Source organism: Bos indicus, chromosome 29 (genome assembly GCF_029378745.1).
Source record: "Bos indicus isolate NIAB-ARS_2022 breed Sahiwal x Tharparkar chromosome 29, NIAB-ARS_B.indTharparkar_mat_pri_1.0, whole genome shotgun sequence".
Classification (NCBI taxonomy): Eukaryota; Metazoa; Chordata; class Mammalia; order Artiodactyla; family Bovidae; genus Bos; species Bos indicus.
The window spans coordinates 27,320,427-27,332,578 of record NC_091788.1 but is presented as its reverse complement, the minus strand read 5'-3'; the positions used below and the strand labels follow the sequence as shown (position 1 = coordinate 27,332,578).

Below are 12,152 nucleotides of genomic sequence, written 5' to 3'. Positions count from 1 at the left end.
AGCTGCTGTAGACCTCTTTCAGGTCCCTGCAATCCAGTGGCCTGGCAGCCCAAGAAGGCCCCACAGAACAAGAGATGGATATGGGTTATACCAGTTATAATTATAAGGAAAAGTACACATATATTAAGAAAAATTTAGAAAATAAGATAAATTGCTATTAATATTTTTTAAAGATTTTTTATATGGACCATTTTAAAGACTTTACTGAATTTGTTACAACATAGATTCTGTTTCATATTTTTGTTTTTGGGGCACGAGGCATGTAGGATCTTAGCTCCCTGACTAGGGGTCAAACCCACACCCCTTACATTGGAAGGCAAAGTCTTAATTACTAGACCACAAAGGAAGTCCCCCAAAGAAGACACATTAAAGAAATTACAATAATAATTTGTATATAATATATTATAATATAATAATAATAACTAAGCAGTAAGAAACTAAACATAGTCTCAGAAATTAAGTAACTAGGACAAGATGAAAAATATCTGCAGATGGATGGTGGTAATGGTTGAACAGCAAGGTGAATGTATGCAAGGCAATGGGATTTTATATTTAAAAATAGTTACAAAAGTAAAGTTGATTATATAAATTTACCACAAAAAAAAAAAAAGAATTCCAGGTGAGATTACGTGAAGGTATATGAATCAAAACCAGGAGAAATTGTTAGATCTAAAAAGTAAACTTACTTTTAAACTAATCACAATTACTTCTTGCATACTTTCTCTGTTTTAAAATGGTTTTTCCCCATGCATAGATTATTTCCTAGTGGTAATCTACTTCTACAACTCATTTTTACTTTAACAATGTTTGGAAACCTTATTTGCATATTATTTCAATCTGTTGATGTGTATTATTTTAGTAGTTACATGGTAACTCATCAAATATACCTAGCATAGTGAATTTAACCACTGTAAGACATTTTGATTGCTTACCGGTCTTTGATATGATTAAATTAAAAGAGAAGAGAACTTTTCAATCCATATTTTTACTTATATTTAGATTTATTTTCATATGTAAGATTCCCAAACCTAGAATTACCAAAATAAACATTTATTTTGACGCTTATGGCCACATTTCCCCTCAAAAGCTTGATACCAAATTATTTTGGTTCAGGCAATCTCTGAGTACCAAATTCACCACACCTTTTAAAGCATCATTTGGAAATCTCTGATAACTTGAAAAGTGAAAATGTCACATTATTACTTTTATTTTTATTTGCCTTTGTAGAGACTGATCATCGTCACATGTTTGTAAACTAGTGTTTCCTCTGGGGAATTATTTGTTCATGTCCTCGGTTCAATTATGTACTGATGTACTTAGATTTGCCTAAAAGATATAACCACAAGATATTCATTGAACTTAACCATTTCTTTCACATCATAATGTAAGCTGTTTCAATGTTTCACCCACTACTGGATAGAAGGCAATAAAACTGAGGATAATTTGAAGATAATTCCAAATCAGAAAGTTACTCCTCAGGAGGTAACCGCTGAGAGAGAAAGACAATACCTGACTTTGTGGTAGATTCTCCCATCTCCACGACTACACTAGGGGTGTGCACTGCTCTGTAGTAAATCAGGAACTCCACATCCCTATCAAACTTGTGTCCATCGGCCAAGGAAACCTGAATTGGGAACAGACAAAGATGCCATGTTAGGACTATCGCTGCCTCTGCCCAGGGCTGAGGTCAGTGCTGAGGGCTACAGGCTTCTTCCACGAAGGAGAACAACACAGAGCAGGAGCAAGAACAGAGAGAAGGCTAGGGAGATTAAAGGAGGGTGGTGAGGAGGAAGCACAGTGTGATCCCCTCTGGGTTAATAAGAAAAAATAAGGAGGAAGAAGTGAGTGAGGACCAAGGTCAGGGTCTAAAGGAAAAGGGTACCAGCAATGATAATGCTCTCTTGTGAATTACCTGAGCAGAAGTCTTGTTATCTCCAAGGTACTCAATAGGACTCAAAGAGCAGTTGGATTGAATCCTGTCAATGCCATGCTGGGAACTGATGGTCGCCACCATGCTGATTGTGTAGGGCAGGTCCTCCAAAGAGACTACAGGAGTCTTCATATTAAGGCAACTGTCCTCGGAACATCCTAAAAAAAGTTATTTTAGTTCTGTGTTCCCTCCCACACTTTCTAGCACCCTACAGCCTTGAAGGGGTTTCCCCAATTACATCAACTCCCCCAGGAGTATTTGGAGGGAGAGGAGACTGACCAGAGAGTTGGTACCGAGGATTCAGGATAGCAGGGAGCACGTAGCGCAGAGCCCCGTCTGCTTCCAGGGGCAGCTCCTGCACATACTTCAAGGTGAGTTCTGCCTGCGACCCGGGGAGGAGGTTCCCCACGTTACAACAGAACACATCCCTGGAGCACATGTCCTCCTCTAACAGAAAGGCTTGGTGGCCACGGATGATGGCGTTCTCATAGTTGGTGTGTGCCTGAGGACAGAGAAAGAAAGCCAACACAGTCGGTGAAGGTACACAGGGTACAGAAGACAAAGACTAGCAGGGAGAAACGGTGACTGGTATTGCCAAGTTCACACCTGTACTTTGTTTTTAAATTTTATTATTTGCTTTTATTTTTGGTTTCAGTGGGTCTTTGTTGCCTGCTCGGGCTTTCTCTAATTGTGGTGAGTAGGGACTACTCTTCACTGTGGTGCTTGGGCTTCTCAGTGTGGTGGCTTCTCTTGTGGAGCACAGGCTCGCATGTGGGCTTCAGTACTTGCAGCTTATGGGCTTAGTTGCCCCGTGGCGTGTGGAATCTTCCCAGACCGGAGATTGAACCCATGACCGTGCATTGGCAAGCAGATTGTTATCCACTGTGCCGCCAGGGAAATCCCCACAGCTGTACCTTAAGTGACTCTTATTGACTTTCCCTCCAAATGATTTTAGGAAAATAGCAGTTAGAGGGGAATAGAGGAAAGAGCATTCAACATCAGCATTTTTTGTGAAGTTGCATTTGCTAGAGATCCTGAAGAGTATGCATTAGGGAAAGGAGGAAGGAGGTAATATACTTATCCTCAGTACCGTCATCTTGTCCTGTAATTCTGCTTTAATTTTCTTTCCATCCACCATGGCCTCGAAGCTGTAGACAGCTGAGTCTTCATCCATGGGGAATATAAAGAAAGCCTCCAAAGGAACTTCCTCCTCATTCTTGTAGTTTAAGGTTGCAGACACACCAGCCACAAACTCACAGATGGACAAGGTCACAGAGATGCTCTTCAGTGGCACTGGAGACAGACCAGAGTTCAAGAGTTCAACAGAATGTAATTGAATGCCTCCTGTAGGCCAGGTTAGGTACAAAGGCAAGTAAGAGTTATGAGTCCGACTTACCTGGCTTCTCCCGGGGGGTTAGGAGGCCTCCTGGGTGCACCATGGTGACACAGGGATACTGTGGAAAAAAACACATGATAAACAGAGTAACATGCTGGGAACTATTCACTCGAAAATGAAAGTGAAAGTCGCTCAGTCGTTTTTACTCTTTGTGACCCCATGGACTATATAATCCATGGAATTCTCCAGGCCAGAATACTGGAATGGGTAGCTGTTCTCTTCTCCAGGGGATCTTCCCAATCCAGGGATCGAACCCAGGTCTCCCGCATTGCAGGCTGATTCTTTATCAGATGAGCCACCAGACAAGCCCAATCACTCAAGTACCAGCATTATATTTGCTTCTCTCTGGCATAATGGTAGAGGAAGGAACCTAGAAAAAGACTGGATAGGTGAAAAAGTTGCTAATAGTAAGAAAAGAGTCAGTTGCTCAGTTGTGTCTGACTCTTTGTGACCCCATGGACTGTAGTCCACCAGGCTGCTCTATCTATGGAACCCTTTAGGCAACCCCTTCTGGAGTGGGTTGCCATTCCCTTCTCCAGGGGATCTTCCTGACCCAGGAATGGAACCCAAGTCTTCTGCATTGCAGGCTGATTATCTACCATCTAAACCACTGGAGAAAACCCAGTAGTAAGGCTCCTTCTAAATGTCAGACCCAGGTGGGGAACCTGTAAGGTTCAGTGCTGCTGCTGCTAAGTCGCTTCAGTCGTGTCTAACTCTGTGCAATCCCATAAATGGCAGCCCACCAGGCTTCCTCGTCCCTGGGATTCTCCAGGCAAGAACACTGAAGTGGGTTGCCATTTCCTTCTCCAGTGCATGAAAGTGAAAAATGAAAGTGAAGTTGCTCAGTCGTGACCGACTCTAGCAACCCCATGGACTGCCGCCTACCAGGCTCCTCCGTCCATGGGATTTTTCAGGCAAAAGTACTGGAGTGGGGTGCCATTGCCTTGAGTATATACTAAATAGGAAATCTCTGAAAAACCCTGAGGCTTGTTCAAAGGCTAGCTCCAGTTTTTTCCAAAGCATATTTAATACACCACTTGTTAGATATATTGAATCAGTGTAATTAGTTTAACCCCTCTGAATCTCAGTATTCTCTTGCTAAAATGAAAACCATAATACCTGTATATCATATATGCACATATGAATTAGTATGTGTGAAGTTCCTAGAACAGTGCCTGACTTATAGGAAACAGTTAATCAATGTTAATAGACATAAGTATTGTTTCTATTATTCCTTTTACTACTATTAAATAGACCTCTGCTGTTACTTTGATCATGCTATTCAGACAAGTAGGAAGCTGCCAAATTCAAAATGGACCCCCTTACAATTTGGAGCAATTACCTTATAGCTTTTCTTTTGTGGCTCATCATTGAAATTGCTGATGGATTCTCCTGTTGATGATACATTTGTATGTGTGTGTGTGGTTTGTACACATGTTTGTGCCCAGTTGTGTCCAGTGCTTTGGACTGTAGCCTGCCAGGCTCCTCTGTCCATGGAATTTTCCAAGCAAGAATACTGGAGTGGGTTGCTATTTCCTTCTCCAGGGGATCTTCCCCACCCAAGGATCCTTGTCTCCTGCATCTCCTGAATTGATAGTGGTGATCCTTTATAACTGAGCCACCTGGGAATCACCTATTTGTAGTGTGTGTGTGTATATATATAGTATATATATATGTGTATATATATATATGTATATTACATGCTACATGTAGCATGTCCTCTATTTTAAATCAGGCCATTCTAAACATATCTTCCAAGTTTTACTATAACCTTAGACAACCATTTCATGTGACATGTTAACAAAGAAATCAATGTATTTACATATACTGTGATTTACATTATGATTCCTTTATGCAGAGAAGTAACAGGTGGAGCTGGTTCTACCATTGAACATGCCCTGGAACTTTTCTGAACCCAAGCATTTGTGAGATTGCCTGTAAGTATTCAAGGCCATCTATGCTCATCCCAATCACCATTTAAAATATATCACACACTATCCACAATCCAGAGCAAAGTCCAGGTTGCCCCTCCAGATGATAGCAATCCTGTTTCTTATCATGGTGCCCCTCCTCAAAAATCAGAGCCAATAAAACAGGCTCTTCCTTCCGTGTCTGTTTTTATTTTGAGCAACTGAGTAAAAACTGAGCATGGTAAAATAGCACACTATCCGACAGAGAAACACAGAGCGCAGTAGCAGCTGTGAGGGAGGAGAGGTTTCCAGGCAGACTCCTGACTGGGCTAAATTCCCTGGTAGAACAGGCTGGAGCTGGGGGCAGGAAGAATTTCTAACCACACCAGCAGGGAGCTTAAAGCAGGAGAAGGACACCGACACCGGGTACAACAGCTGAAGAAACTGCGTCAGATGTCAGGCCGCCCATGCTCCAAAATTAGGTAATACTCACCCAGGGTGGTTTTCAGATGGGGTGAGAGAAGCAGAGGGACGTCTCCTATAAAGAAAACAACACTATTTTCTGATTATGACCCCAGATCAAATCCCTCTTTGCCAGACATTTGATTTCCTGAACCCTCTCCCCTACCCTTCCCCAAATAAATGATGCTGCGTCAGAATTAGTTCTTCCTTCAAGAAGGCACTTCAGAAATGCACCCAGCAACAGGTAGGCAGACTGGCCACAGCGGCTGGCCAAGGTCAAAGCCTTGAATCCCAGGCAGCAGGGAGAGCAGAGGATGGCTCATTGAGCCGGGGGCGGGGGGCCTCATGCTAGGCGGACCCTCTGGAATGCAGGAGCCCCGGCAGAGCGGGGGCGGGAAGGAGCAGCGGGCGGTGGCGCAGTGGGTCACACCCCTGCAGCCTGCTGCAGGGGAGAAGTGGAGAACCCGGAATCCGGGGGAGTGGGTGAAAGCGGGACTCCTCTAGAAACGGAGAGTGACTGAGTCCTTATTCAGTCCTAAAATTTCAGCATCCAAATACTAACGGAAGGGATCTGAATTTTTATATAGAAAGCTTTAGGGGCTGCAATACGACTGGGGAGGGGGTGGGGGGTGGGGGGGGTGGGAGGACTTAGAGAGAGAGGGCTTGAAGCTCCATTTCCCCAGCATAAAATCACATAAAATTGACAAAGCATCAAGTGTCCACAGGAAACAAAGGAAGGAAGAAAGAACGAGAGAAGTTGACCAAAAGTAAAATGAAGTAAAAGAGAAGTGAAGTCGAAAGAGGGGTCTTGGGATTATCCGGAGATGGCTACATCCCCCTTCCACATTCAGCAAGATTCCCCAGAACCACCAAACCCGCAGATACCCTCAAGGCATCGCACTCCAGGACTAAGTTCCCTACCCTGGGCTTGCAGTTAAAACGAGCCCCGAAAGATTTAAAGATGGGGAAAGGGAGTTGGAAGAGGCAGGTCTCAATCCTCAGGAGCAAGGGTGCCATTCAGCGCCGGCGCGGGCACCCTAGTCACTTACCTCCAGCTGTTCCCAGCACTCTGCGTCGCTGCAGGCAGAAAACAGCTGCAGACAGAATTTTCAGGAAGCCACGCCCCCTCCTAGGGACCGGATGTAAGGTAGTGACTACGTGACTAAGGGATCGATGGAAAATTCTTACACAGAATATTGAAAATTTCACTTCTCTCTGGTTCAAGTCCTCAACCCTGGAACGTTTGTTTTCTTTTCTTTTTCCTTTGTCTGGTCTCAGTTAAGGAACAATCAGAGGAGAGGCACAGGGAAGGGATTTTTCCCTTCCCTGTAGTTAATGTAGTTAATGAAACTACATTAACATCAAAAATCACATGTTTTTGTAATAGACTGAATTAGCATTTCTTCATTCTTACTGTGCTAGGCACCAAACTATATTGGTTTTATATCATTGATTCATTTTTCATTTGAGTCGTTTGTTCCAAGATTGTATCCCCTCCTACAATATGTGGGGAAAATGAGGAGCCAAGGAAAGGCACCCACAGACCAAGTCTTTCAGTCATGAGTCACTTGTGGGTTTTTCATTCTGACTATAAAATCAAATGCTGGGGGCTAACAGTGCAAATAACTGAGAATATTTGTGCTCATTCAGGCCTTAGGTGCATTTTGGAATTCAAAAGCAATTTAGCAATTTAAAAGCTACATTTTTAAACATTTCCATGTACTACATACTACTATTAAAACTATGAGAATTGAAAAGTATTTTTTCAAAAGTGAAGTCTAGATCATGATTGCTCAATAGAAAGATAATGCAGGGTCTTCCCTGGTGGTCTAGTGGTTAAGACACCACCCTTCCAGTGTAAGATGTGCAGGTGTGATGTGCCAGGGCCGGGGAACTAAGATCCCACATACCACATGGCCAAAAAACTAAAAAGAAAAAAAAAATTAGAAAAGGAAAGATAATACAGTCACATGAGTGATTATAATGTCCTAGAAGCCCATTTTTTAAAAGCAAAGAAAAAAAAAAGTAACTGAAATCAATTTAATGCTGTATTTAATATGGTATATACAAAAACTTCTATTTTAACATATAATGATGTAAAACTCCTTATGAAGCATTTTGCGTTTTTGTGTACAAATTTTTGAAATTAATAATGTATTTATATTTACACTATACCTAAAATCATACTACATTGTAAATGCTCAGTGACCACACTTAGCTAGTGACTATAATATCCAACAGCACGGGTCTAGAATATAATTTTTTAAAAATCAAAGTTGACTGTCAAATAATTGCCCCCTTTTAAAGAAGGGAACCATTAACACAGAAGTGGCAGAAACAGCACTGAATGACGAGTTAAATACATTTTGTTTCAGTACACAGGGTACCGTCTGATCCATCAGAGAGGCTCTCTGAGCTCATGTTTTAACCTGTAAAAAATAAATAATAAATACTTCTAAGAATTGCCATACAAATTAAACAAGACATTTTGTGCATTGTCCATTGTGTATAAAAATATTTCTAGAATTAAATTTCTATTTTAGAGGCTGATGATGTCACACACTAATTCACACATTAGACACTATGTGACTTAACTAAGCATTAAGTGGACACTACACATCTGAGTTTAAGATAGGTGTCCACAGGCTCTTCTCTCCACTCCTATGGCTCGGTGGCCTGCAAACATCAGAACCTCTAGCTTACGGGAAAATCAGGAGTTAATTTAGAATCTTTTTGTTTTAATTCCTATATAACATGAACATTGTGACTATGAAACTCACCTTCCTCCTCTGAAACTAGCTGGGTATCTTTTCTTTCCCTAATCTCATCATTTTAAGAGGAAAGATGTCAGTTATTCCTTTTCATCTTTACATTAAGAAGAAGCAGGTTTAAATGAACGTGACTTCTGTTCTCAGTTCAAGTATTTTATGCCGAGAAATATAAAAGCAAGTGTCCCTCAAGGAATTCTGATTTCTGGGGTTTAGTGGCCTGAGTATTTGTAAGAATATATCCTCTAATATTCTTTTTACAAGTGGAAACCGTGTGATATCACATTTCCTGAACAATGCAATTAATATAGCCTAATATCAGATACATATTTAGAACACAATGATGAAGAAATAGAATGTGTAAAAGAAAGAATGTAATATTCTCTTAAGTATTTTAAACTATAGTGGTAGATTTCCAGTCATATTTTTTAAGTAAGACATGGATAAAGTTTTAATTTAAAAAATATAAGAATAATTCAAATATTACATAAATTTATTCCTACCCCAAAATTATATAACTATTCTTTCTCCCTTAAAAATTTTTGTTGACATGTAGTTAATTTGCAATGTTGTATCAGTTTCAAGTATACAGTAAAGTTATTTAGTTATATATATATATGTATGTATGCTTTCTTTTTCACATTGTTTTCCTTTATAAATTATTACAAGATATTGAATATTGAGTATAGGTCTCTGTGTTATATGGTAGGTCCTTGTTGTTCATCTATTTTTATATGTAATTCAGTTCAGTTCAGTTCAGTCGCTCAGTCGTGTCCGACTCTTTGCGACCCCATGAATCGCAGCACGCCAGGCCTCCCTGTCCATCACCAACTCCCGGAGTTCACTCAGACTCACATCCATCGAGTCAGTGGTGCCATCCAGCCATCTCATTCTCTGTCGTCCCCTTCTCCTCCTGCCCCCAATCCCTCCCAGCATCAGAGTCTTTTCCAATGAGTCAACTCTTCGCATGAGGTGGCCAAAGTACTGGAGTTTCAGCTTTAGCGTCATTCCTTCCAAAGAAATCCCAGGGCTGATCTCCTTCAGAATGGACTGGTTGGATCTCCTTGCAGTCCAAGGGACTCTCAAGAGTCTTCTCCAACACCACAGTTCAAAAGCATCAATTCTTTGGCACTCAGCCTTCTTCACAGTCCAACTCTCACATATATGTAGTAGTGGGTAGCTACTAATCCCAAACTCCTATTTTATCCCTCACTTTTCAAACCTTTGGTAACCATAAGTTTGTTTTCTATGCCTATTTCTGTTCTGTAAATGAGTTCATTTGTATAGTTGTTTTCGATTTCACATATAACTGATATCATATTTGTCTTTTTCTATTGGACTTTCTTCACTTAATATAATAATCTCTAAGACCATCCATGTTGCTGCAAATGGCATTTTTCATTCTTTTTTAATGTATGAGCAATATTCCATTGTATATATTATATATACCACATCTTCTTCATATAGTCATCTGACAATGGACATTTAGGTTGCTTCCATGTCTTTTTGTTGCTGTTGTTTAGTCACTAAATCATGTCTGACTCTTTTGTGACCCTATGGACTGTAGCCCGCCAGGCTCCTCTATCCATGGGATTTCCCAGGCAAGAATTCTAGAGCAGGTTGTCGTTTCCTCCTCCAGAGGATCTTCCTGACCCAGGAATCGAACCCACATCTCCTACTTGGCAGTGGAAATCTTTACCACTGAACCACGTCTTGGCTATTTTTAATAGTGCTACTATGAGCATGATGGTGCATGTATCTTTTCAAATTAGTTTTTGTCTTTTCTGAATATATGTCCAGGAGTGCAAAAAATTCAGTCACATAATTGTAAATGACAAATGATGGAATCTTTTAAATTTATTTATCAAGTATTTTGGAGGTTCTCTCACAGTCCAGTGATTAGGACTCAGTGCTTTTACTGCTATGACTTTTGGTTTCACCCCGTGGTTGAGGAACAAAGATCCCACAAGTCACAGAACATGAGCAAAACAAGTATTGAGGATGTCTACTACAGATGAGCACACTGAAAGATGATGCAGCATCATTCTCTTCACAACCTTGCAGTCTAGTGAGGAGAGGACTGGCCAACACATGCCTCATCCTGATCAACAGCTGAATGAGTGAAGCACCATATCCAGTGCTTTCTTTGACTTAGAACCATCACTCCTAATGTATCAAACCCATCCCTGAGGAGACCAACAAGTCATTATAAAAAGCAGTAGGAACTGGTTGAGTTTCAGAGATGAGGCAGACCACTACTGTCTATAGCGATAACAGCCGTCTTTAGGGAAGGGTAGATTTTAAACTGTATTCAGAAGTAGGGAGAATTCACTTAGGCTGAAGGACACAAAGGGATATTCAGATGTAAGATAAAATATTCACCACCAGATACCTAATTCAATCAGAATACTTTGTTTTTCTCCAGCTTAGAGATCCATGGCCTGAAAAAGAGGTAAGATACACTAATTTATATAAGAAGTTTTTCGTTTCCTAGAAAAATCACAAAATGAGATTGGGTGTATCCCCTAGATTTACTGACAAAAAACTGATAAATAAATATTGTGTATGCTTAAAGTGTAAGCTTCCCAGGTAGCCCAAGTTTAAATGTATCCACTTGCCAATGCAGGAGATGCAAGAGTCAAGGGTTCAATCTACAGGTTGGGAAGATCCCCTGGAGAAGGAAATGATAACCCACTTCAGTATTCTTGCCTGGAAAACTCCATGGACAGAGGAGCCTGGTGGGCTATGGTCCATGGGATCTCAGAAAGTCAGACAAGACTGGGCAATTGAGTACACACACACATACATACTTAAAGTGTACAAACTGATGATTTGGTATATTTTGAGATGATTATCACATTAACACATCAACCACCTTATATGGTGACTGTTTTAAAAAGTTTTAAGTTATAAGATAAATTCCTGGAATCTGATGTACAGCATGTGAATTTTATTCATAATGCTATTTTTTATACTTGAATTTGGCTAAGAGATCAGCTCTTAATGAAAAGAAATGAGTCCTCAAAGATGATTTATGGTACTAGAAGAGTAGATATTTGACACAGTATTCTTGCTTCTCCTTAAAATAAAATATTACAGATAAACATCTGTTCTCCTTATATATCTTCTAGCAAAATTATTGTGTAAGGTATACTAGAGTCAATATTTTATTTTTTATTTTCATTTAAAAAAATTTTTTTGTGTTAAAATACACAAATTTTAAACACAAAGCTTCAAGCATACCTAAGACCTATATGAGCCCTCTACCACCCCATGAATCACGCATATTGTGAATAATGTTTAGTAAAATAAATCTCATAACAGACTATTATGATCCTGTGTGAGTGTGTGTATGTGTCACTGTCTCACCATGCAAGTAGTTTGTTTGGAACTAAAAATTATTTGTAATTTGCTGCAAAATTATCTTGAGGGGTGATGCTGCTGCTACTAAATCGCTTCAGTCATGTCCGACTCTGTGCGACCCCATAGACGGCAGCCCACCAGGCTCCCCGGTCCCTGGGATTCTCCAGGCAAGAACACTGGAGTGGGTTGCCATTTCCTTCTCCAATGCATGAAAGTGAAATGTGAAAGTGAAGTCGCTCAGTCGTGCCTGACTCTTATCGACCCGGTGGACTGCAGCCCACCAGGCTCCTCCGTCCATGGGATTTTCCATGCAAGACTACTGG

General features: G+C 40.6%; 1 protein-coding gene across 1 annotated transcript in view; it reads right to left on the bottom strand.

The window, feature by feature from the left end:
- VWA5A (von Willebrand factor A domain containing 5A) overlaps positions 1-6,838 on the bottom strand; it is a 29,773-nt gene extending 22,935 nt beyond the window's left edge. Inside the window, exons 1-7 of the mRNA XM_019955257.2 lie at positions 6,748-6,838; positions 5,730-5,774; positions 3,327-3,384; positions 3,021-3,223; positions 2,210-2,432; positions 1,913-2,088; positions 1,510-1,624 (exon numbers count right to left, since the gene is read on the bottom strand). Coding sequence (XP_019810816.2) covers positions 1,510-1,624; positions 1,913-2,088; positions 2,210-2,432; positions 3,021-3,223; positions 3,327-3,369 — 760 coding nt within the window. The 5' untranslated portion in view covers positions 3,370-3,384; positions 5,730-5,774; positions 6,748-6,838. The remainder of the gene's footprint in view (positions 1-1,509; positions 1,625-1,912; positions 2,089-2,209; positions 2,433-3,020; positions 3,224-3,326; positions 3,385-5,729; positions 5,775-6,747) is intronic.
- Between the last annotated feature and the right edge of the window lie 5,314 nt (positions 6,839-12,152).